The 24,458-nt window shown below is 39.5% G+C and overlaps 1 protein-coding gene across 1 annotated transcript; it reads right to left on the reverse strand.

The window, feature by feature from the left end:
- Nucleotides 1-574: 574 nt before the first annotated feature.
- On the reverse strand, nucleotides 575-24,358 carry LOC110040160 (ephrin type-A receptor 4-like). Its single transcript, XM_089281752.1, has 20 exons — nucleotides 24,002-24,358; nucleotides 23,668-23,735; nucleotides 21,045-21,226; nucleotides 20,237-20,894; nucleotides 19,187-19,234; nucleotides 18,622-18,984; nucleotides 18,174-18,379; nucleotides 16,471-16,534; nucleotides 15,670-15,769; nucleotides 15,411-15,460; nucleotides 14,785-14,928; nucleotides 14,618-14,694; nucleotides 14,198-14,307; nucleotides 13,540-13,597; nucleotides 11,532-11,630; nucleotides 6,425-6,538; nucleotides 5,401-5,550; nucleotides 4,181-4,225; nucleotides 2,868-3,019; nucleotides 575-2,224 (listed from the first exon to the last, which is right to left on the reverse strand). Exons 3-20 carry the CDS (start codon nucleotides 21,189-21,191, stop codon nucleotides 1,969-1,971), a joined length of 2,841 nt encoding a protein of 946 aa, XP_089137878.1. The 5' UTR covers nucleotides 21,192-21,226; nucleotides 23,668-23,735; nucleotides 24,002-24,358; the 3' UTR covers nucleotides 575-1,968.
- Between the last annotated feature and the right edge of the window lie 100 nt (nucleotides 24,359-24,458).

Here is a 24,458-nt window from a genome sequence, read left to right on the forward strand (position 1 = left end):
CACTGCAAACCAAGGCCATCAGGAATTAGTTGAAATTCCACACAGATATAACTTTTAATTAATAATTTGGAAATCACTGTAATGGTGTTGAGCCAACCAATTCCAAATATTAATGTCATTGGTATCTATCGATCGAAAACTAGTTACAATTTCACAGTTGATTGATCCTCTTACTCATCTTCATGACTTAGTATTCACAGAATCTAAAACTCCGAATGTACTGCTTGGGGATTTCAATACTGATCTAATGCAGGCAAATTCAGAACAAATGGCTCTGAAAAATATCTTATAACAGACAAAGGATACACTCAGTTGATTAACCAGTTTACTACTGACTACAGTACACAGATAGATCATGTATATACCAATGTATTACAATGTGTACAATTAGCAGGTACCCTGGAGTCTTACTACAGTGATCATAAACCTATTTACATTTTCATGAAAGCTGTTTGAATATTTCCCTGTATTTATCATATGAGATCATTATTAATATATAATTTAGCTGAATTTGGAAACTTTACATACCAAAGAAATACATGTGTCTAAATGTATCAAGCAACTATTTAAATCACACAGCAAAACAGTCAGAAAATTTATTTGCAGAAACAAAGAATGGTTTGAATTTACTGTGCTATTAATGTCCCTAAATTCCTAGTCTTCATAGAGATTCAAAATTACATGTAACTCTACCAAAATTTACAGATGCTGTACATGACAATACCTTTTTTCTAGGTTAAAAGAATTATTTTAACTCCAGTGTTTCTTTAGAGAGAGCACGACATTATAGCTAGCATTTTCTTTCTTAACCCTTTCCAGAAAAGCAAGAAATATCACTTGGACACCTTAGTTAGGTAGGTAGCTTATTTTTATTGGGGCAGCAGGGGGGAGAGAATAGAAAGGAAAGCAAATTAAAGAAATACAATATTTTTTCTGCATATAATCATTTATACCCTTTTAAAATGTGTCACTATTATATTCATTGTGTATTACAGGTTAGGCAAGTTGTACTATTGTACATGTGCATATAACCCAGATGAACACTGCAATAACAACTACAATATAATATGCAAGTGATAGTAAACAGATGTTACTATTAACACAACATTACTGCACCTTGATTTTGACAATCTTAGGCTTGATTTCCAAGAACGGGCGATATTTCCCAGTTCCAGGGACTCTAAACTAACTCGTGGTAGCCTGGTTTTCAGTGAAATCGACAGGGGAGAAATAATTGCACGCCCGGTTTCGATCTTCCTGACCGAAATAAAGCCCCACTTAATTTTGACACTGAAAAAGTAGCCGAGACCGGTTTACGCGCACCTTGATTTCGTCCTACTTAGGGTCGATTTCCAAGAACTTGGACGACATTGCCGAGTCCCAGGAACTCTAAACTAACTCGAGAGGATCTTGGTTTTCAGTGAAATCGACAGGGAAAAAATAATTGAACGCTCAGCTTGGCCGAAATATAGCCACTGTTAAACTCACTTAAACTGACTGAAAAAGTCGCCGAGAGCGGGCTGCGCGCACCTTGATTTTAACGTACTTAAGGACGACATTTAGCCGCTGTTAAGCTCACTTAAGATGAGAAGAGATTGGGAAAATTTCTCGTCGATCGTTTATAAATTAAAGCCCTTTTTGCGTACGAGGAGAAAAAGTCGTTAGACAATAAGAGACAGGCTGTAAGCAGTCTAAAGAATGGTCTTCAGAACATTGGAAATTAAACATTAATCCAGAGTTTCTTTAACGAGATTACTGTTATTTTGCTACTTTTTTATTAAAAAAATATGGTCTGAGTACTGGTTGATATAATTACTGCAAACGGAGAAATTGTTCTGGATAAAATACTTGATAGAAAGTCAATAACAATTCTCATGATATAAAAGGAAAATTCAGAACAGTATAGGCTAACTTGATTAACTTTGTGAAGTCATCATAAAGAAAATTCTCCCCTGATGAATGAATAAATCATATCGCGGCTTCATCGTCATCAAGACCCCTGTTGTGAAATTGTGATTTCATGGCTTTTATACTTTTACTCATTTTATTTCGATGGCCGATTAATTTGATTCCCATTGCTTTCAAATCGTTCTCTTCCATTTTAGCAACCTGGTTGAGGGTATTGATGTTTGCAGCCTTGAATGTTTCCGAATACTTTGCCATGTTGATGTATTTCAGCCATTCATCCACCGAATGGAACTCTGGGATATCTCCCTCCAAAGACCTGAAAAATAATACTCGAAACTTGAAAATGATTTGGACGATATGTCATTAACTAAAGTGCAACGAGAGATTTCTTGGTTAGCGATTATTTAATAACAGAGCATATTGCGAGCGACTATCCAAGTTCTACGACGCCAGAATACTGATTGCCGGCTGCGCATATATTACCCTGCTAGCAGAGATTTCTTTCTGGCAAGTATTTTAGCATTTACGAAGTCGTTCGCGTCTCTTGCATTTCGCTTAGCCAGGGTACCCTGACTACGCGAAATGCAAGAGACGCGACTACGCGAAATACAAGTGACGCGAACGACTTCGTAAATGCTAAAAGACTTGCTAGAAAGAAACCTCTGCTAGCAGGGTACGAATATATTCACTATACATTACAAATAACTAATACAACACACTTGACAATTACTAACAATGACTGACAATAACGCGGACATGCATAGTCCATAATTCGTCACATAAAAGTTTGTCCGCTCGTACTTTTATCAACTATTTTCGTCTTAGAAGAAAGTTCCTTTTGGCGATAAGCTAACTAGGAGGCTACAGAGCTCTTAAGATGCTCCTCCATGAGTAACTTTTTACGCTGCTTACGTACTTAGCAGCCTCACGTGTGTGCAATGTAGCGTTTTAAAACTTACGTGGAGTGAAGAGACAAAGACTTGTCTTTCAGGCATTCTGGAGAGCGAATTAGTCCGTCCAGGCGATATACGATTTCAGAGAACTTGGGCCTTTTGTTTTTGTCTTCACCCCAACAGTCCAGCATCAAAGTATGAACGACTTTTGGACATCCCTTGGATAAATAAACAGAACGGAAAAGACTCATACGTATATAAAGCAATCTTAAATTATGTCAGCAATGGTGAAAGAAAGGAATGCCGAAAAACAGACCAAAATAAAAAGACACAACGAAAGACAACGAAAAGTAACAGATCACAGGAACTAAGTTTCTCGGAGACAAAATTGTCAAGTTTAACTTTTACTTGTTTTAGAGAGAAATTGTGACAATAATATGACGACAATGTCTTATTTTGTACTGGAAAATCTTGACATCCTCAATTTGGCGCGAACACATATGCTACAACTTTTGTCCGCAGCCGAGAAGCGGACACTTTTAAGTCTGTAGCTTCGAGGAAGAAATAATGTCAAAGGACAAATATTTTCAAACATTTTATTACAAGGTCACACTGCTCGCTATAAGGCATCAAAGTCTGTCACATGCTAAAGTTATAATGCCATCAACAAATCTTGCTAGGATGTTTAAGACACTCAGTTCTAGCCGGTTCTGGTCTGATTGTGCACACGTGTTAAAGTTCAATAATAATTTTTGAACATGCTTAGAGAGAGTGACCACAGTGACTAATGCTGACTCAGAGGTCTTGGTTCTTGGTGCTGACCAAGAGGATCGCGGCCTCTCGAAACGAGATTGATTTTTCTTTCAATTAAGGTCTGAGAAATATATTTTAAAGTGATTGACTGACAGCAGACCAATTTATCGTTAATTTTTAATTTGCACTGCGGCGCAAATTAACGCACACAGTCAGTCATACACGAAATGAGTAATCGTATGAACGCTCGGGCAATTAATGATTAAACTTATCGTGCTATTTGAAAATTCTATAAAGTCTTGTTCAATTTTGAGAGAATTCTCAAATATCATGAATAGTGAAATAAAAATAAAAGTAAACTAGTTGTATTATAAGTAATTGACTTTTACTTGTTGAGTATTGTAAAATTGATGTTGTTATCGTAAAGTTGTAAGTATTGTACAAGTGTAGTTATTGTAAAGTAGTAAGTTTTGTAAAAGAAATGTAGTTATTGTCAAAACAAAAATGTCGTTGTTAAAAAAAAGGAATAGTAAAATCCTTGATTGCAATCGCACTCATACGATTACCATTACCTATACTATTAAGTTAATATGTAATGACCAACAGAATATACCCAAAAACCATACCTTTGGAGGTGGCAGCCGGTAACCAGTCTCCACCCTGTTAATCACCTGCGAAAATAAGAACGATTGGAAACCAGGTGAGACAACAGTTCATTAAATGAAATGAACACGTTATTCTTTTAACATTTCACTAATAACATTTCGCTCTAGTATCTAATTTTATGGCATCTCTTTCTGCTAAATATGATCGTGTTCGGTATTTTTGTGTGTTTTAGTGTTTCCATTCCTGAGGAGTAGGACTTATTAGAAGAGATGGCCGCACCGTCATCAGCATACGTAAGTTTATCTGGCTCCTCAGCTGAGAATGATAATTACAGACCAATATCGATTCTTCCCAATCCCGTCAAAGATCTTAGACTGAGAAAGGGGTGTATGTACAGCTAATGTCCCATCTTCATCATCATCATCCTCATCATCGTCATCATCATCACCACCATCATCATCATCATCATCAACATCATTCCTTGTAGCCCCCAGTGTATGTCCCATCTTGCAAGTATCTTATTGTAATTTAACTACACCGAGCTACTCAAATTCACAAAAGCAACTAATTCGTAGCATGCGGTAGCTTCAGGACTGGAGAGTGTGAACATTTGTATACCATTCGTTGACAGCTATTAGAAAGAAAATTTTGCCTGTGTTTTTGACTTCCTACTTCCTAAAACTTATTTTACAAGGACAAACCAAAACTTCAACACCAGGAACTTCAGTTTATAGTTAGAAATATGAATTCTTGAGTTCTATTTAGACAAAAGGTCAACGAACTTTTTCAGTTGTAGTTTTTATGGGAAGTATTTAAATGTGATTTTTATATGTAACTTTTATTGATACTTTTGACAGATTTTTTTGGATGTCTATATTTTTTCTTTTACGTTTTTACAAGGACCCCTTTGATAACAGTACTGTGTTAGTACTGATGGGTTTGTCCTGTTGAAACATTCGTTCTATTATTCACGTAAAAGAAGAGGTTTGCAATACGATCTAACTATAAAACCTCTGGTTCAAAGTGTAAAAAAGTTAACATTTTGTGACGCCGTTTCGACGTTCGCCTAACATCATTATCAAGTGAAATATTCCGATTTGATTATGATTATTTGAGGTTCAGTAATAATTTTTGAACACGCGAGGAGAGTGACCACAGTGACTAATGCTGGCTCACTTGACGACTTATGCAATCTTGTTTCATGATGTTAACACAGCGATATTACACAGTGATCACTTACGTCATAGTTGTTCCAGTCCCAGTAAGGTCGGTCACTAAATGACATGATTTCCCAAACCAGAATACCAAAACTCCACACGTCACTTGCCCAACTAAACTTCCTGTGTTGCAACGCTTCCGGCGCGGTCCAACGAACGGGGATTTTACCACCCTATAAGGCAGAAAAAAAAAATGATTAGCGGTTCAACGAACAGGGATCTTAGGGCCCTTCAAGGCAGAGAGAAAAAATATTAGTGGTTCAACGAACGGGGATTTTACCACCCTTTAAGGCAGGAAAAAAAATGATTAGCGGTTCAACAAACAGGGATCTTAGGGCCCTTCAAGGCAGAGAGAAAAAATATTAGTGGTTCAACGAACGGGTATTTTAGGGCCCTTCAAGGCAGAGAGAAAAAAAGATTAGTGGTTCAACGAACGGGGATTTTAGGGCACTTCAAGGTAGAGAAAAAAAAAGGATTAGTGGTTGAACGAACACGGATTTTAGGGCACTTCACGGCAGAGAAAAAAAGATTAGTGGTTTAAAGAACATGATTTTAGGGCTCTTTAAGGCAGAGAAAAAAAAGATTAGTGGTTCAACGAACAGGAATTTTTAGGGCACTTCAAGGCAGAGGAAAAAAAAGATTATAGGTTCAACGAACAGGGATTTAGGGCACTTCAAGGCAGAGAAAAAAGGATTAGTGGTTCAACGAACAGGGATTGTACCAGCCTTTAAGGCAGTGAAAGAAAAAAAAAAGGATTAGTAGTTTCCATCCAATTATTCAAGTCATCCAAACGCATACCAATATTTGCTTTTAGATAAAGATCATATTTGTCAAGGAAAGCATAATATAAAACTAGATGGAGATGGAAGATAAGACGACTTCAAATGTCGACTTCAAATGCCAGACTTAAAACTAAACACTTTTGAAGGTCACAAAACCCAGACGCATTATTTATCCCAGACGCGTGGGATGGTCTTAAAGTGTTACAAACCCACGCAACAAATTAAAACGTGAACTGATTTTAGAGTGGAAAACTGCAAGATGTACCTGTGTCTGGTACTCTGAGTCCGGATTGTCATCGGCCAGCTCCCTTGAAAGACCAAAGTCAGACACTTTGCACGACATGTTTTCACCAACGAGAACATTACGAGCAGCAAGATCCTTAATGAAAAGAAAGAACAGTTTTGAGTCCAACGGTCTCGTACTCCGTGGATCCTCCTCTATTAAAGGCGGTATCATTATTAGCTACGGAACCTTATTCACTCAGCGCAGTGTTAGCAATAGAGCTGCACACATATATAAACAAATACGGTATATAGTACGTGATGAAAAGCATTAAATACTGCCTGAAAAGTTAGTGTTTCATTGTTCTGCGGCTTGTTATATTTAGCGGTTGTATTACATATGTTACGTATATGGTTTGTCTTACCATATTTGGAGTAAACATGTGCGTTCTAGTTCTATGTAGCTTACATGAAGTACGCATTAAACGAGTTGAGTTGCATTGCAAATGGCGTCTTGTCGTGCCATCCGTAACATGGTGTCAGAAGTGTTTTGTTGATCTTATGGCGAGCTGCAGCGCTCAAGATTACGTCTTCTGGTTGGTATTCAGTCAAAGCAGTTACTGAAGCGAAACGAAGCGACAATTCCTTGATTTACGGTACGTACAGCGAATTTCAACATCGACCACGTGCGTTGAAACCCAGCGAAACGATGTCAGACACCGAACAAGATCCTCCACCACCAGCTCCACCGCAAGCTCCACAGCCTACTCCGCCGCCTCAAGTCCTCAGTTTTCTTTCAAAATTTCCAGTACCAAGCGCTATGGTTTGTCGTGGAGATATCACGAGCAACTGGGAATTTTTTAAGCAACAATGGCAAGATTATGAGGTAGCAACGGGTTTGGATCAGAAGAGTCAATCGATCCGATTAGCAACCTTCCGTTCTGTTATGGGAAAGGAGTGTCTGCAAATTTTCCTGAATCTGAATTTTGGCACCGAAGTACTGACGATAACTTCAGCATTGAAGGCGCTGGAAAACGATTTCCTACCAAAGAGAAATGTCGTCTATGAGAGGTATGTCTTTAACTCTTGCATTCAAGTACCCGAAGAAACTGTTGAATGCTATGTCAATAGATTAAGAAAACTCGCAGCATCGTGTCAGTTTGGAGCACTTGCAGAAGAAATGATACGTGACAGGCTAGTTATTGGAATACAAGATAAGGGTACAAAAGCTAGATTGCTCAGAGAGAAAGATTTGTCTTTGGATAAAGCTCTTGACATGTGTAAATCAAGTGAAATAACGAATAAGCAGCTAAAGTCGATTCAAAAGGATGAGAAACAAAACAATGAGGAACTGAACTTAGTTCATGTGAAGCGTAAACCGATGCAAGGCAAGATGCCTTCTCATCCGAAGAAACCACCAAATCCAAAGAAACCTGACAAAAAATGGAAATGTAAATATTGTGGCCAACAAAAGAAGCATGCCAAGCAGACAGAATGTCCAGCTTATGGTCAACAATGTCGCAATTGTAAAAGAATGAACCACTTCGCCAAAGTGTGTCAGGCAGGCAAAGAGAAGGTTCATGTCGCTGAAGTGGCAGAAGGTTACGAGTCTGAGGAATCATTATTGAAGATAGAAGAAATTACTGCAATTAATGGTAGTGGTAAACAGTTGACATCCAGTATTACCTTTGTGATAGAAGAGCAGTACAAAGAGCAATTAGTATGTCAGTTGGACACTGGTGCAACTTGTAATGTGATCAGTCACAGAAATTTAGTTCAGCTGTTGCAGAATGGTGATCCCCCCTTGTCTAAGTCCAATGCCCAGCTAAAGCTATTTGATGGTAGCTTGATGAAGCCTGTAGGTGAGACCACACTCACAGCAGAGAGAAGGGGCAAGCGTCTGGACCTGAGATTCCAAGTTGTTGAGAGTTCTAACAAACCCCTCTTATCGGCTGAGACTTGTGAGCAGTTGGGACTTCTCAAAGTGGATATAGATCCTGAAGAGTCCATTCATGTCCTGAAAAGCAGTAGTAACCTGACCAGAGATCAGATTCTTGTTCAGTACAAAGATGTTTTTGAAGGGTTAGGCCATATTGGTGATACAACCATTATCACAGACCCCAGCGTAAAACCAGTGCAGCATTCTCCGCGCCGAGTGCCAGTTCCCCTGCGTGATAAGGTCAAGGCCAAACTTGATGATCTGGAAAGGAAAGGAATCGTGGAGAAAGTCACAGCACCGACCGACTGGATTAGCAGTATGGTGGTTGTCGCAACACCAAATAAGATTAGGATTTGTTTGGATCCTAAAGATCTTAACAAGGCAGTCATCCGTCCAAAGTACCAAATGCCTACTCTAGATGAGTTGTTGCCCAAGCTTAGCAATGCCAAAGTGTTTAGTACCTGAGATGCTAAAGATGGGTTTTACCAGGTTGGATTAGATGAGAGCAGCAGTCTCAAGACAACATTCTGGACTCCCTTTGGGCGTTACAAGTATTTGAGGCTACCCTTTGGTATCAACCTGGCTCCAGAAGAGTTCGAATGCAAATTGCATGAGAAGCTTGATAGTCTTCCCGGTGTAGAAGTGATAAGAGATGACATATTGGTCATGGGCTATGGAGAGAATGATGAAGAAGCAAATCGAAATCATGATGAGAACTTGATTCGTCTGCTAGAGCAAGCTCGAAAAGCCAATCTGCGTCTAAACAGCAGCAAGTTGAACCTCAAGAAGTCTGAAGTCAGATTCATGGGACACTTGATCACCAAAGATGGGTTACAGCCAGATCCTGAGAAAGTGAAGGCAGTTCAGGAAATGCCGAGGCCTACATCCAAGAAGGAACTCCTGAGTCTCTTAGGATTCGTTAATTACTTGGCAAAGTTTCTCCCTAGGTTATCAGAGGTCGCCCAGCCACTGAGAGAGATGACAGCAAAGGATGCAAAGTTCATCTGGTCCCAGCATCATGAGACAGCATTCCAGGAAGTGCGAGAGCTTGTGGTCAAACACCCTGTGCTCAAGTATTATGACCTTCAAGAAGAAGTCACAGTGCAATGTGATGCGAGTGAATACGGGTTAGGAGCAGCTTTATTACAAAAAGGCCAGCCAGTTGCTTTTGCTTCACGGTCCCTATCACAGACTGAGAGGCAATACGCTCAAATCGAGAAAGAGTGTTTAGCGATTGTCTTCTCCTGCGAAAGGTTCAGTCAATACCTCGCCGGTCGTAAAAAGATAACAGTTGAGTCAGATCACAAACCCTTACAGTCCATTTTCCAGAAGTCAATCCTCTCTGCTCCATGTCGACTACAAAGAATGATGTTGAGGCTACAGCGCTTTAACCTAGAGGTTAAGTACAAGCCAGGTGCACAGATGTATGTTGCCGATCACTTGTCTCGAGCCTCGCTTGCTGTCAAGAAGGAGATGACAGACAACTTTCAAGTTTTCGCTCTTGAACTTGAAACACTTACTCCCTTTGATTCCATCAAAGTGGCTCCAGAAAGGTTAACTCAGCTGCAGAAGTGCACAGCACAAGACCTCGTCTTAGAGAGCCTGAAGACCACTATTCTAACAGGATGGCCTGAGAGAAGAGAGCAATGCCCAGTACAAGTTCGTGACTACTGGAACTACAGAGAAGAGATTTCACTCCACAATGGTATTCTATTTAAGAGTCAGAGAGTGATTGTCCCCAAAGCCATGAGGCCAGAGATGCTCTCAAGAATTCATTCAAGCCATCAAGGAGTCGCATCATGTCTAAGAAAGGCCAAAGACATCGTGTTCTGGCCTGGAATGAATTCAGAAGTCAAAGCCCTGGTTGAGAGATGTGCTGTCTGTGCCGAGTTTCAGGCTAGGAATGCTAGTCAGCCAATGCAGTCTCATCAACTTCCAGACAGACCTTGGAGTAAAGTGGCTACAGATTTGTTCACTGTTAGTGGAAAGAATTACCTCACAGTCGTTGACTATTACTCAGATTTTGTAGAAGTTAGTGAACTTGAAGATACCACCTCACGTGCAGTTATACAAGTACTCAAAGAACAATTCAGTAGACATGGAATCCCGGACACTGTTGTCTCAGACAACGGACCACAGTATAGCAGTCAAGAATTTCACGAGTTCTCACTCAGCTGGGAATTTAACCATGTGACATCATCACCACACTACCCAAAGTCAAATGGGAAAGCAGAGTCTTCAGTGAAGACAGTTAAACTGCTATTTAAGAAAGCGGACCGAGATGGGAAAGATCCATGGCTATCGCTACTAGACTACAGGAACACACCTACTGAAGGTATAGGTGACAGCCCCGCCCAGAGGCTTATGTCGCGCCGAACACGAACTCTCTTACCAACAGCGTCAAGCCTTCTCCGTCCCAAAGTAAGCCCACATTCTACAGAGAAATTAGAGCGGAAAAGGCAAAAGGCGAAGTTCTACCATGACCGTCATGTGAAGCAGTTACCTGAATTAGAGATTGGACAAGAAGTCAGAAGTGCACCCCTGCGAAAGAACCAAACGTGGAAACCAGCCACTTGTGTCGAGAAACTGTCAGACAGGTCATATGTAGTCCAAGCAGGCAGTGAGACCCTCCGAAGAAACAGGCAGTTTCTGAGGCCTGCAGCAGAATCCTCGACACCAGAAAAGCAAAGCACCAAGGTTAGCTCACATGAGTCAGGAGTAAATCACAAGGAGATACCTAGAGTACCTGAGTTACCTGCTATACCTACTAGGCCTGACAAAGATTCCTTGAATGAAACTGTTGCTGAAGAGACTAATGTTCCATTGTTAGCACCTCAGAAGACAAGAACCCGGACTGTTCGTCCCCCTTCAAGATTTAAAGATTTTGACATGAAGCGTTAAGCAAAGGCTAGACTTTGAACACTTTAAGTTTGTTTTAGCAAGCTCGGATAAACTGATTTAGTTTGACATAGAACACTTTCAGAAACAAAGTGGATTTGTGTAAGTTTGTTTTAGGCTAGTTTTTGCCAGATATTTGTTTATTAGTTTTTTCTTTTTTTAAAGAAAGGGAGATGTTACGTATATGGTTTGTCTTACCATATTTGGAGTAAACATGTGCGTTCTAGTTCTATGTAGCTTACATGAAGTACGCATTAAACGAGTTGAGTTGCATTGCAAATGGCGTCTTGTCGTGCCATCCGTAACAACATACCCGATGAATAAAGTTCATCCCTGACAGATAGGCCATTCCAGAAGCCACACCCCTAGCCATTCCTAACAACTGCAGGTTCGTCAACTGACCATCACGTGCCTATCAAGAAAAAAGGGTATTCTTTAAGTGTGTTCCAATTCAAGGGCTTGAACTGAAATGGACTGGGGACACATCAGTTTAACTTTTAAGGTGTAAATCCCTAATTGCTCTTCTTATAAAACAGAACAGATCATTCCACGTAAAAGGAGAAGTAAATAACACAGGCAAAGTTCTCGAACAGTTTCATGAAGAGGGTTTGTAACAAAGACCGAACGTTCGAGGTTAATAAGTAGTTATTATAATAACTTGTTATCACTTAGATTATTACTTATCATATGAATGAGAAAATTACTTCATTGTGATTGGCTGAGAGCGGGCCAATTTATCGTTGATTTTCAATTCGCACTGCAGTGCAAATTAACGGAATTGTAGGCTCGATGTATACCAGACACGAGAGAGCGGCGCAAATCGAGCCTAAAGGAATTGTGGTAGCGGTAAGATCAAAGGCGCAAGGAATTGTGGTTATGCGCGAATGGCTGAATTAAGATGCGCAGTCTGATCTTGTGCTCTCTCTCTCTTTCTGGCATCGTTGGTTGCAGCAAATGAAGGTGAGTGACAGTTTTCTGTTCTGTATTGCTATTTCTGACGCTTCTTTTATCGCTCCTATTTTCCTTTATAAACTTTTCTTTGTAATCTTTGCCTTTTCTGTATTAGGCAGCTTTCTATGAAGATGCGCTGTTTTCCATGTATTCTCTTCGATCGATGAAAATAAGAATGAAAGCTACCGGGAACAACAGGAGAATCAGTCCAAAATATCCAACAAATCACGCTTGTGGAGTCTCACCTAATACTAACAGAAGTCATTTGGAAAACTACAGAAACGAAGAAGTTAGTGTAGGTCAAAGGCGCCCGCCCTGATAGAGAACCAAGTCAGTGGAAAATTTTATCGTTACCTTAATTACCGTAAGTGTTAAAGCTCTCAAAACCAGAAGTGTAGAAGTAAACCAGTTGTAATCACTCGTGAAAAAGGTTCAATGTTATATTGTGTTATTGATGATGTTTAACTGTGTCAATTGCTACAACAGCAAGCAAAATTTTGATTTTTAACCAGGCACCTGTTTTATAGTTTGAAGCACAGTTCCCTCTCATCAAGTGTTACTTGCGATATTTGCGTACCGTTTATATTTTTTTTTATCTGCACAACTACAGTCAACATTTTGGAAATCACACGGAGGAAGAATATACTTCATTTCAATCCTGTGCAAAAATTACGGCTTGTCGTTGTTATTTCAAATCTCGAACTGGACGTTATTCAGCCGTGACCTAAAACCTTCTGGAATGTTTCTATTTCTCATGTAATATTCGAAACCTTGCAACAATGCTATTTAATTCTTTAGAGAAGTTTCTGGAAATTCCGGGTGTACTTGTACAAGAGCGCGAGTTTTGGTCGTAAGGGAGCAATGAAAAGTGTAATGAAGCTTAGTGCTGCTGAGTGAGTGCTGTAATCCGAGAAGTTAAATAAACCAGTTGGTTACTGTTACCGACGATCCTGAGTTCTGTATGGGAACAACCCTGCTCTGCATTGACACTCCTTACATCCACCTTCCCTTCGGCAGCATTTTGTACCATTTAGGTAAACTAGTACATTAGTAAACGCATGAAAGTTCGAGCAATTAAGGATTTACACTACTCGTGATATTCTTTCAAATCGCATTCGTTTCAAGGCTCGTGCAATTTGCAGGGAATTTTCACATATCACTGGTAGTGTAAATCTTTAATTCCACTCGCGTTCATACGATTACCTACACTTATTATTATCACTGCTTATAGCTATTACTTCTTTGGTGTTTCCCTACTTACTATTGTGAGAATTCGCTCAATTTGAAAGCGATTTTACAGAGATAAAAAAAATTGGGTAACCTAGATTCTATGGCATCAAAAATACACCCGCGTATCAAACGTAAATTACTTTCAAAAAGTGATCCAGTGATCCACTTTCCAGGAATTCTGTGATGATCATCATCGGCCTACCTACAACAAGTAAAAAAAATTGAGAGGTGACAATAAGTATTTTCAAACACGTACTGTGTAAAAACAACAAGTAATGTCTCTACCCCAAGTGGGTGTTTCGAAGTGTCGTCCCGAAGATATCGCTTTGAAACCATCAAGGGATCAAACATCCTGAATACTCTTTCGCAAACATCAAGTTCTCTAAAATTTTCTCAAACTCAACAGGAATCTTCCAGTACGCACTTCCTAATTTAGCATACAGAAGAAGACATGTCGCGTACGCAGGACAGAAAATTACCTGCAATTAGCCCTCAAAAAAAAGGATGACTAATCTCAAGTTAGGCAGAGAACAACGCCAGCGTCGTGATAATTTTTAATTACAATTACTGGGCAAAATTCACAACAACATCTGTACGTGGATACAACATTTCCAGCCCAGCCTTCTAAACTAGTATAGTTTGACGTTTTTCAGAAAATGTTGCTTTTAATTAACGCTGAAAACGAAACAAAATGTAAGGAACAAACAATTGTAATCATTCATTAACATCTAGCTCGACATTAATCCATCTAAGTCATTATTTAAGGAAGTTTCAGTTGATAATCACTTAGTGTAACACCTACTTTGAGTAACAACCCCTATGAGCCTGATTACGTTGGGATGGTGAAACTGACCCATGATGGACGCCTCGGACAGGAAATCTTTTTGGTTTTTCTCGCTTGAACCAGGCTAGAATAAGGAAACAAGTGATAAGCGATATTGCCTCATTTTGTATTCACCATTCTTTAACCTTCAACCCAATATTTAACCAGGGAGCCAACCCACTGACACTATTTTCAGTAGAGCCTTCAGAAAACGTTCTCGTATCCACTCTGGTATGCACTATCTAACAAGATAGTTCACAGTATTAGTAAATACTTGGGTCTTTAAAAGTAATCCACTTCACTGTAAAGATTCTAGAATAGATAGCTAAGACAGGGGAAGGAAAGAGAGAAAGTTTATTGAGGCAAATCTTTCATGAAACTATTCAAAAACTGACTCTCAAGACTTTGACAGCAACGACATTTTTGCCATCTTTAGTTTTTAATGTTCCCTTGTAGACGTCGGCAAACTCCCCTGAAAAACCAAGAAAAGAGTTTTTATCAACAAAGAGTCAAGATAAATTTCCTCTCACGTGGTTCCTGATCGATTCAATATTCTCTTTACCTTGTCCAATAAGTCCCTCCAGTTTAGTCTTGCTCCTTTCGAGTTCCGAAGTAAACGTGGACAGAAGTTCCAGAAGATCGAGATAGTTTCCAGGGTCGATATATCTCCGTTGATCCACTGAATCCATGGACTGTAACGCACTCCCTTTATAAAACGAAATCCATGGATTTAAACTCGTTTCCACGTGATAATCCGTAAAAAATATCATTATTTTAAGAGGAAGTGTTTTGTCATGAACGTATGGCAACGAGTACAAGCTGGTTGATCAAGTAACTCTTACTGGTTCCGTTATCAGGAATACCTTCCCAGCAAACTCGAGTAATTGGCGTCATTATTGCGTAACTTTGTGGTTGTTCGGGTTGAATGCAGGTTAACCTCATTCCCAGGGTCTCTCTTCTCCCCGCAAGAGAGGAAATGAGAGACCTTGTGAACGAGTTGTATGCAGGCATCATTAGCCCCATTGGGGAGGTTCAATAAAGTATTCATTCATTCATTCATTCATTCATTCATTCCTTATTTCTTGGACCAGTTAATTTGCTCCTAGAGTAATATTTTTTTTCAGTTGTAAAGGTGGCTCATGTACCTTGTTTATGATATTTAATAAGGCAGTAGTGATGTGGAAGTACCTTGCTCAATGGTGCGCATGTAGTCTTTTTCTATACTCCTATGACCTCTTCTAAATAAAGAGAAAATAGAGATAAATTAATCATTATAAAAAAGGTTGGGAGGTAGGCGCCTAAACAATATTCAGAGTAATATCTAAAGTATTCTTACAACTCAACTTCATATCAACTTTCATTTGCACCAGAAAGCAAAGGGTTTGCAAAAGAAACAAAATTAAATGCCATCAATCGGGAGATTGTATTATTCATCCATCAGACTCACCTTCTAAGTAAAACAACGATGATAATTATTACAAGAATAACTATCACCAAGGCTCCACCTCCAGCACCAAGAACAATTATCATCTTATCTGAGGTTCCACCTAAATAAACATAATTACATTTAATCACGGTATTCGAACAGTGTGTTACTTGCTTAGACAGTAAGGGTGGATCACTTGACTTCAGAGCGGGTGGTGGTGGGGTCCTTTCATGCACTAAGAAATCTTTTCTCGCAACGTGGGTAACGTGCTTTTCTCCGGCTCACTAAATGTGCTTGAATTTCTCTCGGCAGTGGTCGTGTACATTTTTTTTTTGGTACAAGCGAGGTTGCAGAATATATTAATTTCAAAATCACCCACATCCACACCCCCTCCCTCCGCTCAAAAGTCAAAATGGTCTAAACCGAAAATGTTTTCTCTCCTTCCCTAACTGAACGATAGACTGGCCGAAAGGGGATTTAACGATGAAACAATTAGTTCACTTAATTCAAACATTTCATTGCATTCAGGTCGGATCTTTCCTGTGGCATATAGGAGTAATTACAATCAGTTAATTATCTAATTAATTAATTTCTTCAGGAAATGGAAATAAAGTGAATGTAAGTGTGGTTAAAGGCAATTTTAGATTGTAGTAGCCCTTCATTTTACTTGGACGACCAATGCCCATTCCATCAGAATGTATCGAAGGTTTGATCCGTATTTTTGCAACGATTTGTTGAAAACGGCTTCAAAAGCGTAGAAATACATGTATCTAGTAGGCTATAAAACATCACTGTACTTATAGCAACGTCTGGCAGTCAAACCGTTTCGAAGTGTAAACTTCTTCACACCAGCGTCTCCTTTTCCAAAGTTATTCTCAGCAAACACCTGCAAAAAGACAAGGATCTTTGCAATTGTATTTAAGGACATTTTAAAGTTCTCTCCGTTGTACGCTGGACAAAACTGTTCTGAATCAACGTTCTACGACAAAAAATCAAAACAAGCAAAGCGATGCAAATAATTTTGTGAGTGTCTTAAACTTTATTAAATTCCACACATGGAAATTTATTTTCATGTCGATCACGCAAGGAAGACTTGAGTTACAGAGAATCTAAATTTGCGGAATGAATAACAAAAGTACGGAAAATTGCGCGATTTCTGAGAAAAAAAAATAGTCATAGTTTTCATTGACATGGTAGTGTTAGATCAGTGTTGTTGTGCGAAGAACATCGTGGCGTGTTTGTGGAAATCTTTCATGAATTAGACGAGATATTATGAAGAAGGAGCGGTATCCATCTAAACAGCACTATAATCCTGTAATACAACAGCGGTTTAGAGAAACAAAGATTCAAGTTGTGATGCTACTACCACTGAAGGCCACAAGGCAAACCAAAGAAAGTTATTTCAAGCTGCTAAGCAAGAAATTGTGAGAAAACGGCAAGCTCCTGGTTGGTGAGCTCCGAAAAAGGTCCGAAAACTTTCCTAAAAGCAAAAATAGCACTGTTTGAAGTTCTCGGCCGATCACGCTTTAACACAGCGGTATCTTGTGCAATTGTGGCTTGTGCGAAGCGCGAGCTAAAGGCAGCCATATTCAAAACAGGCGGAAGACCGGTCTAGTGGCAAGATCAGTTTAAAGACTTCAAAGACGATCAGTCTCTGAAGACAGTATCGTATTTCAGTGGCCAAATAAAGTTGTAAGTCTTTCCTATGCTTTCTTGTCAAAATCTTGGCCAAAAATCCACCAGCACGTAAAGAGTTTCTTCGCAAAACAACACTCTAAATGTGACTCTTATTTCTCAGAAATCACGTGATTTTACATACTTTTGTGACTCTGTTACCAAATTTGGACAAGGTGTAACGCAAGCCTTTCTTGCGTGATCCATATAAAAATAAGTTTCCATGTGTGGAATTTAGTAGAGTTTAAGACAATCCCAAAATTAGTCGTGTCACTTTGTTTGTTTTAATTTTTTGTGGTAAAACGTCGATCCAGAACAGTTTTGTCCAGCGTACTAATTATTCTTATGTGATTTTTTTTTGTAAATCAACCCACTTTGGATTCAAACTTTGTCACAAATGTCAGAAAATGAGCAGAATGTCTTGCTAAAGATGTGAACAATATGACAATGCTAAAACTTCCACTGAATTGGAGGAGCGTCAAAATTTAAAACCTTGAAATGGGCGGAGCACGCTGTCGACAGATGCATACCATGGAAACTGAGTCATAAAATTTGGTCGATATGTTGTGGAACTGAGTGGAAACTAAGTATATGCAGCCACAGTTCCTAAAACATATAAAAACAGCAATGTGGAGGGAAATATGTTGTCGTCCCCTAGAGGATATATTGGCGTATTGGTGCAATAAGGGTCAGAATAAACATTCAAATGGAGAAATAAATTTGTGTTCAAAAATAGACAATGTCAATTTGATCCACCAAATCGGCAGGCTTCAAATATTTAATTCTTTCTAACGAAGTCAAGTAGTCCATTTGCCATCTATAACTGCAACAAGTTAGCAACTGGAAAGTACCTGAAATTCATAAGTTTTTCCTGCCTTTAGATCGCCAAACTGGTGTTCCATTTTCTTTGTAATAAGAGTCTCGGTTTCTGAAGAATCATCTGTTCTAATGTATGTCACGTGATAAACTTTGATGATTCCGTTCTTTTGTTCCAGTTTCCATGATACAACAACTGTGTCCTTCGGTTGCTCGACAGCGACTTCAGGTTTACCAGGGACTGTAAAATAAAATGTAAACTCTATGAAGGAAATATTTTGGCAGTACTAGATCCACCAGGGAATTTATTTAATTAAAGAAAGTATACGCGTATGTACGTCGTACAAGTACAGCAAGTTACCAAAAGTTGGCGGTAACCCATTGTGATGGAAAGTCAAGACGCCGTACTTAACAGTAGTATCTCGGAGGAATCTAACCACGATGAAACGGTACATTCGAAAGTATTCTGTAGCGCGAACTCACCTGTTCCCAAAGTCCTCAACGTGATAGGCGAGAAATTTCCTCCAACTCCATGTTTTCTTTTAGCTACCTCACTCACTCTGTTTTTGGCGTAGACTTTAAAAGTGTAGTTGATAAATGCAATGAGGTTTGTTACAGTCACTTGGGTCACGTTCAGTCCCTCTCTGCATGGCTCGTACTTGACATCACTACTACAAGGTTTCTCAACACAGTTCTTTTCGTCCTCAATGTTACATGACTTACGACATTCGACCTCATAAAACACGTGACTAGAATCTCCCGTGACTAATGGAGAGCGCCATCTTATCTCAACTGTACTTTGGTTGACGAATGTAGCGTTGGCGTTCCTTGGCGCTGATGGTAAAACTGAAATTCATAAATACACAATTTATCATGCGGCAGAGAAGATGCGAACAAGAAAGGATAAACAAAACCACTTCACTGAACTCCCGTATCTCGAAATTGACATTTGCAGATTCCAATTATAAACTAAAAGAAGGAAACCAATGAGGAAACAATCCCCAGAATTTGTTGACTTTGGCTAGCATTGCTGTAGGTTGTTTCATACCTGAGCAATTAAGTCCATTTTCGTCATTGTACATTCCAACTGGACATGCTAGGGTGGGAAGAGAAACGTTACAAGCTAACAAATTTACCAAGCACTGAAGCATACTGAGCAAGGCCTAGCGTACAGAAATATGATGACATGGTCATGAAGGTCGCCCTGAAAATTCCCGACCCCTTTGCAAAAACGTTTTTGCAATGTTGTCGATTTTATATACTATCATACACCATCACTAGTGTCCCGGAATAAAGTCTGACGTCTCTCCGTAGTTTTATTTAATTCCTGGTAACCATCCGGTGTTATCCCAAGACACATTCATTGTAGATTTTCATTTCCAGTTACAATTGGCGAATTTAATTTTGAGCGATGCATGTTTGAGCCTGGTGGGAACCTAAAGGCCAGGAGCCTATCCAACCTGGCTAAAATGAGAGGCAAAAGCAACAAGGCGATTCGGGGGGCGCTCCAAACGTAATCTGGGTCTTCTGGAGCTGATCGCAGCCAGTCCTAGGTGCCCTAGCATAGCACTCCCCACTTTAGTAGTACTACGCTTTACCAATTGAGCTATTGAAATTTCCAACTAGTTATCAATATTCTTAGCAGATCATTTGCTTTATCATTACTTGCGGTTAGACTGTGTTGTATTATTGAGTCGCCATTTCCTTTTACTATGCGTTTAGTAAGGAGCTTCTTGTGAATTTGTCGTGTAGAGTGAAAACCGATTCGTTGGAAATCCCCTACACTTACGCTTTCTTAGTATCGTAAACAGAACGTTTCCGCATGGATTCTGAAACAGGGTGGCCAGGTAGGTACCTCCATTGGGAAATGAGTTCTTTTCTAGAGCGAAGATTTCGTGTTGTTTGGGAACATTAATAGGGTCATTCAATAAAAGCGTCTATGGGCGGTACAGTGTCAAAATAACGAAACATAACTTCGAGTTCCCTTTCCGCATGTCCTGAGCACTAATCCCCAAAATAATAAAACCGGACAACCTAAAAACTAGTGACTCTGACCCTGTTCTGCTTCGTTAAGTACAATGCATGACTTCTGGCGTACCTTGACATTTTCCTTCCACATTCTGCATGTCTTCCTTACAGACGCATCTTCCTTGAAGTCCACTCCTGTTCCAACTACCATTGCTTTGACAATAGACGAACAAACTGCCCGGTACACGAACCGTATTTTTGTCACAACTTCCTTCCACTCGAATGGGTTTCGAATGATTTGCTGGAGCTACAGTTCTCGGTAGCATCATCAAGGAGTTGCTGAGTGTTTCGTCTGGACAAACGTTATAAGTAACCTTGACCGAGAACATAGTACTGCAAGCTCCATAATTATGAAAGGCTAATATAACATACTTTTCTTTAACAAGGACACCTATTGTTTCGGAAAATCTCTTATTGGTAGCCTGTCTAATTACTGCCGTTTTTTCATACGCCATCCTGTTACTGAGAGGGTCAGGGTATTGAGATTTATCTCCAATAAGCTGGTTTGAGTGGTTAATGTACATGTCAAAAGCATCATTGCAAAAAGATCCTGCATCGCTACCCAAGGTAGAACAACTTCTGATGAAGTAGTCGACAGTGACGTCGATCCTGTTAGCGTCCCTAATTGAGATTTGGTCGCTTATCAACCAATTGTCTGGATGGGGATTTGACAGTGATAAGCCGACATCACATGCTACATATCGTGTAGGATTAGTGTTCCTCGTCCACTGCAGAAATGAACAGTCATAAAAATACATCAATAAAGCATAAATGAACATCAGGTAATTCTCTGCTTTATAGAAGCCTATAGACTGTAGCTTATCACTGTCAGTCAGTTGATAGCAAGTCGCTCTTTATGCAAGTCAGCGGTAACCTACCCCTCTAATGCCATTTCCCGGTGTCTTCTTCTTTTCCCAATGCCATCCACTGACTGTTTGTGGTTCGTTCACTAGTGTCACTTGCCTTGATGACGCCCAAGCTACAAACGTCAAGGCAGTAAATGCAGCAACCCAAAAATATTCCATGCACAGTGTATAGTAGCTTTCCAAGCGCGTTATATCTAAATGAATAAAATATTAATGTAGACGAGTCAATGAAACTAAGCTTTTATTTGCAAAAACATGGGGTTGACCATGGTGCTACTTCTTCCATGCACTAGTAATCATTAACCGTTTTTGGACATTTAATTAGTGCCCACTGTAATCGAACTTCGGCCTCTTTGAAGGTGTCGTGGTTTGGTCTTCCTAGCAACAACAGCGCATACAATATATTTTTATGGCATTTTACAGATATCGATATAAATAAGTAATTGATCTTAAATATTTTCAGCCTGAAATAGCAAATAACCATAATGCGTGCGGAACCAGGTAGCCACTTGTTTCAAATACTACATTAAAGCAAACTGTTAGTCGCTCACCCTGCGGAGCAAGAATTCCCGTATGAACGACAAGATTTCCGCTTGTTCGCCCCAACGCCCCCGCCCCTATAATTTTCGCAGGGCTAAAAGGCGAGTTCGCTCATACGCGAACACTTGCTACGCAGGCAATCAGTTGGCAACATGGAACGAATTTACAGAAACAACAACGACCGTGCATAAAAATAAATAAATAAATAAATACATAAATACATAAATAAATAAATTACGCACTTCATGTTTTTTTTGTTTTCTGACGTTCGTTAGCCTGCGTTACACACGGAAATTTAACAGTAGCGCATGCTAAAATTCGTCGACCGTATCGGTATTCAAAAAGAGATGAATGTTTTTGCTTGCCGGGACCACCGAGATCTGATGTTAACTTAGTCAAATCAGACCCGTCTACTGTTTTTTTACTGTACTGAGAACTTTTATGTTGAATTTCAACAAGTTCTTGACTTTCAGTTCAATTTACTGTACGTAGGTAAACTAAAATATAAAATGGAAGAAAAGCGGCTTACAGTTCAAGAAACAGTTGGACAACGTTTCAGGATCTCTGCAAACGTTGCTAGTCGTGTCCAGGGTTCGTGTACTTTCGCAGACGCTACCTATACTACAATCGTGGACAAAAGTCCTTGTGTTAGAACTGAAGTATGAAGAAAACGCTGCTATATCCTTTATAAACGGGTTGCTGTCCCCCCTGCCCTCCAACACAATGTTGAAAATCAGCTGAAATTGCACGTACTAGTTTTCAACATTGTATGGGGGGTGGGGGGCGAGGTTAGGCAGGTGAAGTTGTATTCGCGCCTGGCGTGTACGCAAAAGCGCCAAAAGTGCAAATCTGTCCTACGACTTTTGTCCATGATTGTAGGTTGATTAGCGCGTGATAAGTTTGCGTGACCACCCTGGAGAACAGAACAAATTCCCATCGCGTTTCGATTTTTCGTCCTTATCCATTTTGTTTCAAGTAATTCTAGAGAAATTATACTTGTCGATTGTTTTTTCAGTCAAAGTGATAAAGATAAGGAATTTTTATGGCTCAGTTTGCGTAATCCAAACGTATTTTGTGAGGATCTCAGGCACAGTAGCTGCGTCAGAAATCTTGTCTAATGACGACTGCACGCGACAGCAATATTGCACTAACCTGTGTACATCCATCCCTCCCATAAAAAAAAAAAAAAAAAACATAGGGGCGAGAGAAACAGAAACCATAGCGGTTCACTGAGCATGTGTTATTGTTTTAGGTAAAATCACATAACCTGAACCTCTTTAAAGTCCTTAACTAATTAATAAAGTATAAAGCAGACTTCTTCAAGAACAATAATCAGTAGCTTTATTAGCCGCCGATAGTTACCAAGGAAGATCGATATTGAACCTCTGGGCGCAGATGACGAGCTTCTTCGCTCTTACACGTAAAATTCCACTTGATCGTTCAATATCAGATTAACTATTCGGACGAATTCACGAAGATTTCGATAAAAAGGACAAGCTCACTTCAAATGAAAAAATATCTGTAACATGTTCGCGATTGAAAGAGCTAGCATACTTACTTAGTTTAATGATCGTCTTCGTCCCCTGTGGGACATAGAGAGATAACACTGAACAACAACTATGATAGCTGATCATAAGTTTGGTTGACTTCATACTGTCATCGACAACGAATACTGTTCAGCCGGTACACAAATGCATTCTACCACATCAACGCGCTCAGCGACACAAAATAACTCACTTTCCCCTCTCGTCTATCAACAATCCTAAGAAACAAGACTCTTCCAACATCGTGTCAGAAATATGAGTCTTCAAAAGCAAGCATTTCAGTAAATTTCATTTTAATATTAAAGTTGGGTTGTTTGACAAACAGAGGTGTTCTCAATCCACTGAAACGACTCAAAGAATCGTGATTTTCAAGCAGATCAAGAACAACAATGATGGTGATCGAGCAGGTAGTAGAGAATCGCTTATTTTTCAGCACTACGGAACTTTGAAACCGACGAACATAAACGCCTCGTTACGTTTTCGGTTTTTGAGCTTATCAAATTAACCTGCAAGGTTCATATCCAATAAACTGAATCAATAAAGTTGCTTACCGGTTTGTATTCCGCTACCAGTGAACTGTCAAAGAATCCTGGCAAAGTGCAGTTTACAAGGCATCAAACTATACAGTGAAAGGTTTAAGGATTAATGATTACTGAACAAAATGAATATGCAGAAAGGAAGTGGTTACACAATAGCAGCTTAAAAATAGTTACACAATGGCTTGAGTGTCACGCAACGCCGCCGCATTTCCGAACGGAAACGCTCCAGAATTCCAGTGGAAGAAGAATTCAAAACATGTTTCTAAGAACGCTTTTTCTTTTAATTGTATTTAATTTTAGGGGGAATAATTCTATGTTAGTGTTAAGTCCATCAAACGAAACTTACCTTTAGTATTACCCACCAGTTGCGGAAATATTTCAATTCTCTTCGCGATTGACGGCTTCATCAAACTTTGTAGTAACTAAAACTCAGGGTCCACCGAAAAACTAGTTTATAAATACCGAAAATATGCTCTGGAAGTCTCATCGACCAAAATTTGGATGTCTTGTTGAATTGTGAAGATGCTCTAAACAAATCGAAACTCAACGCTGCTGCGTCCCTCCCCTAAGATGTGTCACGTTTAAAGTGTTACTACAGTGCAAAGTTTCATCCCTTGAATTTTTGGGATTATCACATAGAATTTTACATAAGATTAAAACTGACGTTCACCGTTGGCAAATATCTGCAACAGTTCCGGAGAATTTAAGTTTAAAATTAAAATATGCAAATGAGAGGGCTGATGACGTCATACACTCAACCCAATACATTTGAACCTCCAGTAAACGACCACCCAAATGTCAAG

The sequence above is a fragment of the Orbicella faveolata genome, unplaced genomic scaffold, assembly GCF_042242905.1.
Source record: "Orbicella faveolata isolate gen_17 unplaced genomic scaffold, um_ofav_v1 contig_12, whole genome shotgun sequence".
Lineage (NCBI taxonomy): Eukaryota > Metazoa > Cnidaria > Anthozoa > Scleractinia > Merulinidae > Orbicella > Orbicella faveolata.

What these genes read in the sequence shown, in the direction of transcription:
- LOC110040160 (XM_089281752.1), bottom strand. Translation starts at nt 21,191, where the DNA reads ATGGAATATTTTTGGGTTGCTGCATTTACTGCCTTGACGTTTGTAGCT. An exon ending in AAATGGACTTAATTGCTCAG is followed by an intron (nt 18,985 to 19,186) that starts GTATGAAACAAC and finishes TATGAATTTCAG; the next exon opens with TTTTACCATCAGCGCCAAGG. An exon ending in GGGACTGGAACAACTATGAC is followed by an intron (nt 4,226 to 5,400) that starts GTAAGTGATCAC and finishes TTATTTTCGCAG; the next exon opens with GTGATTAACAGGGTGGAGAC.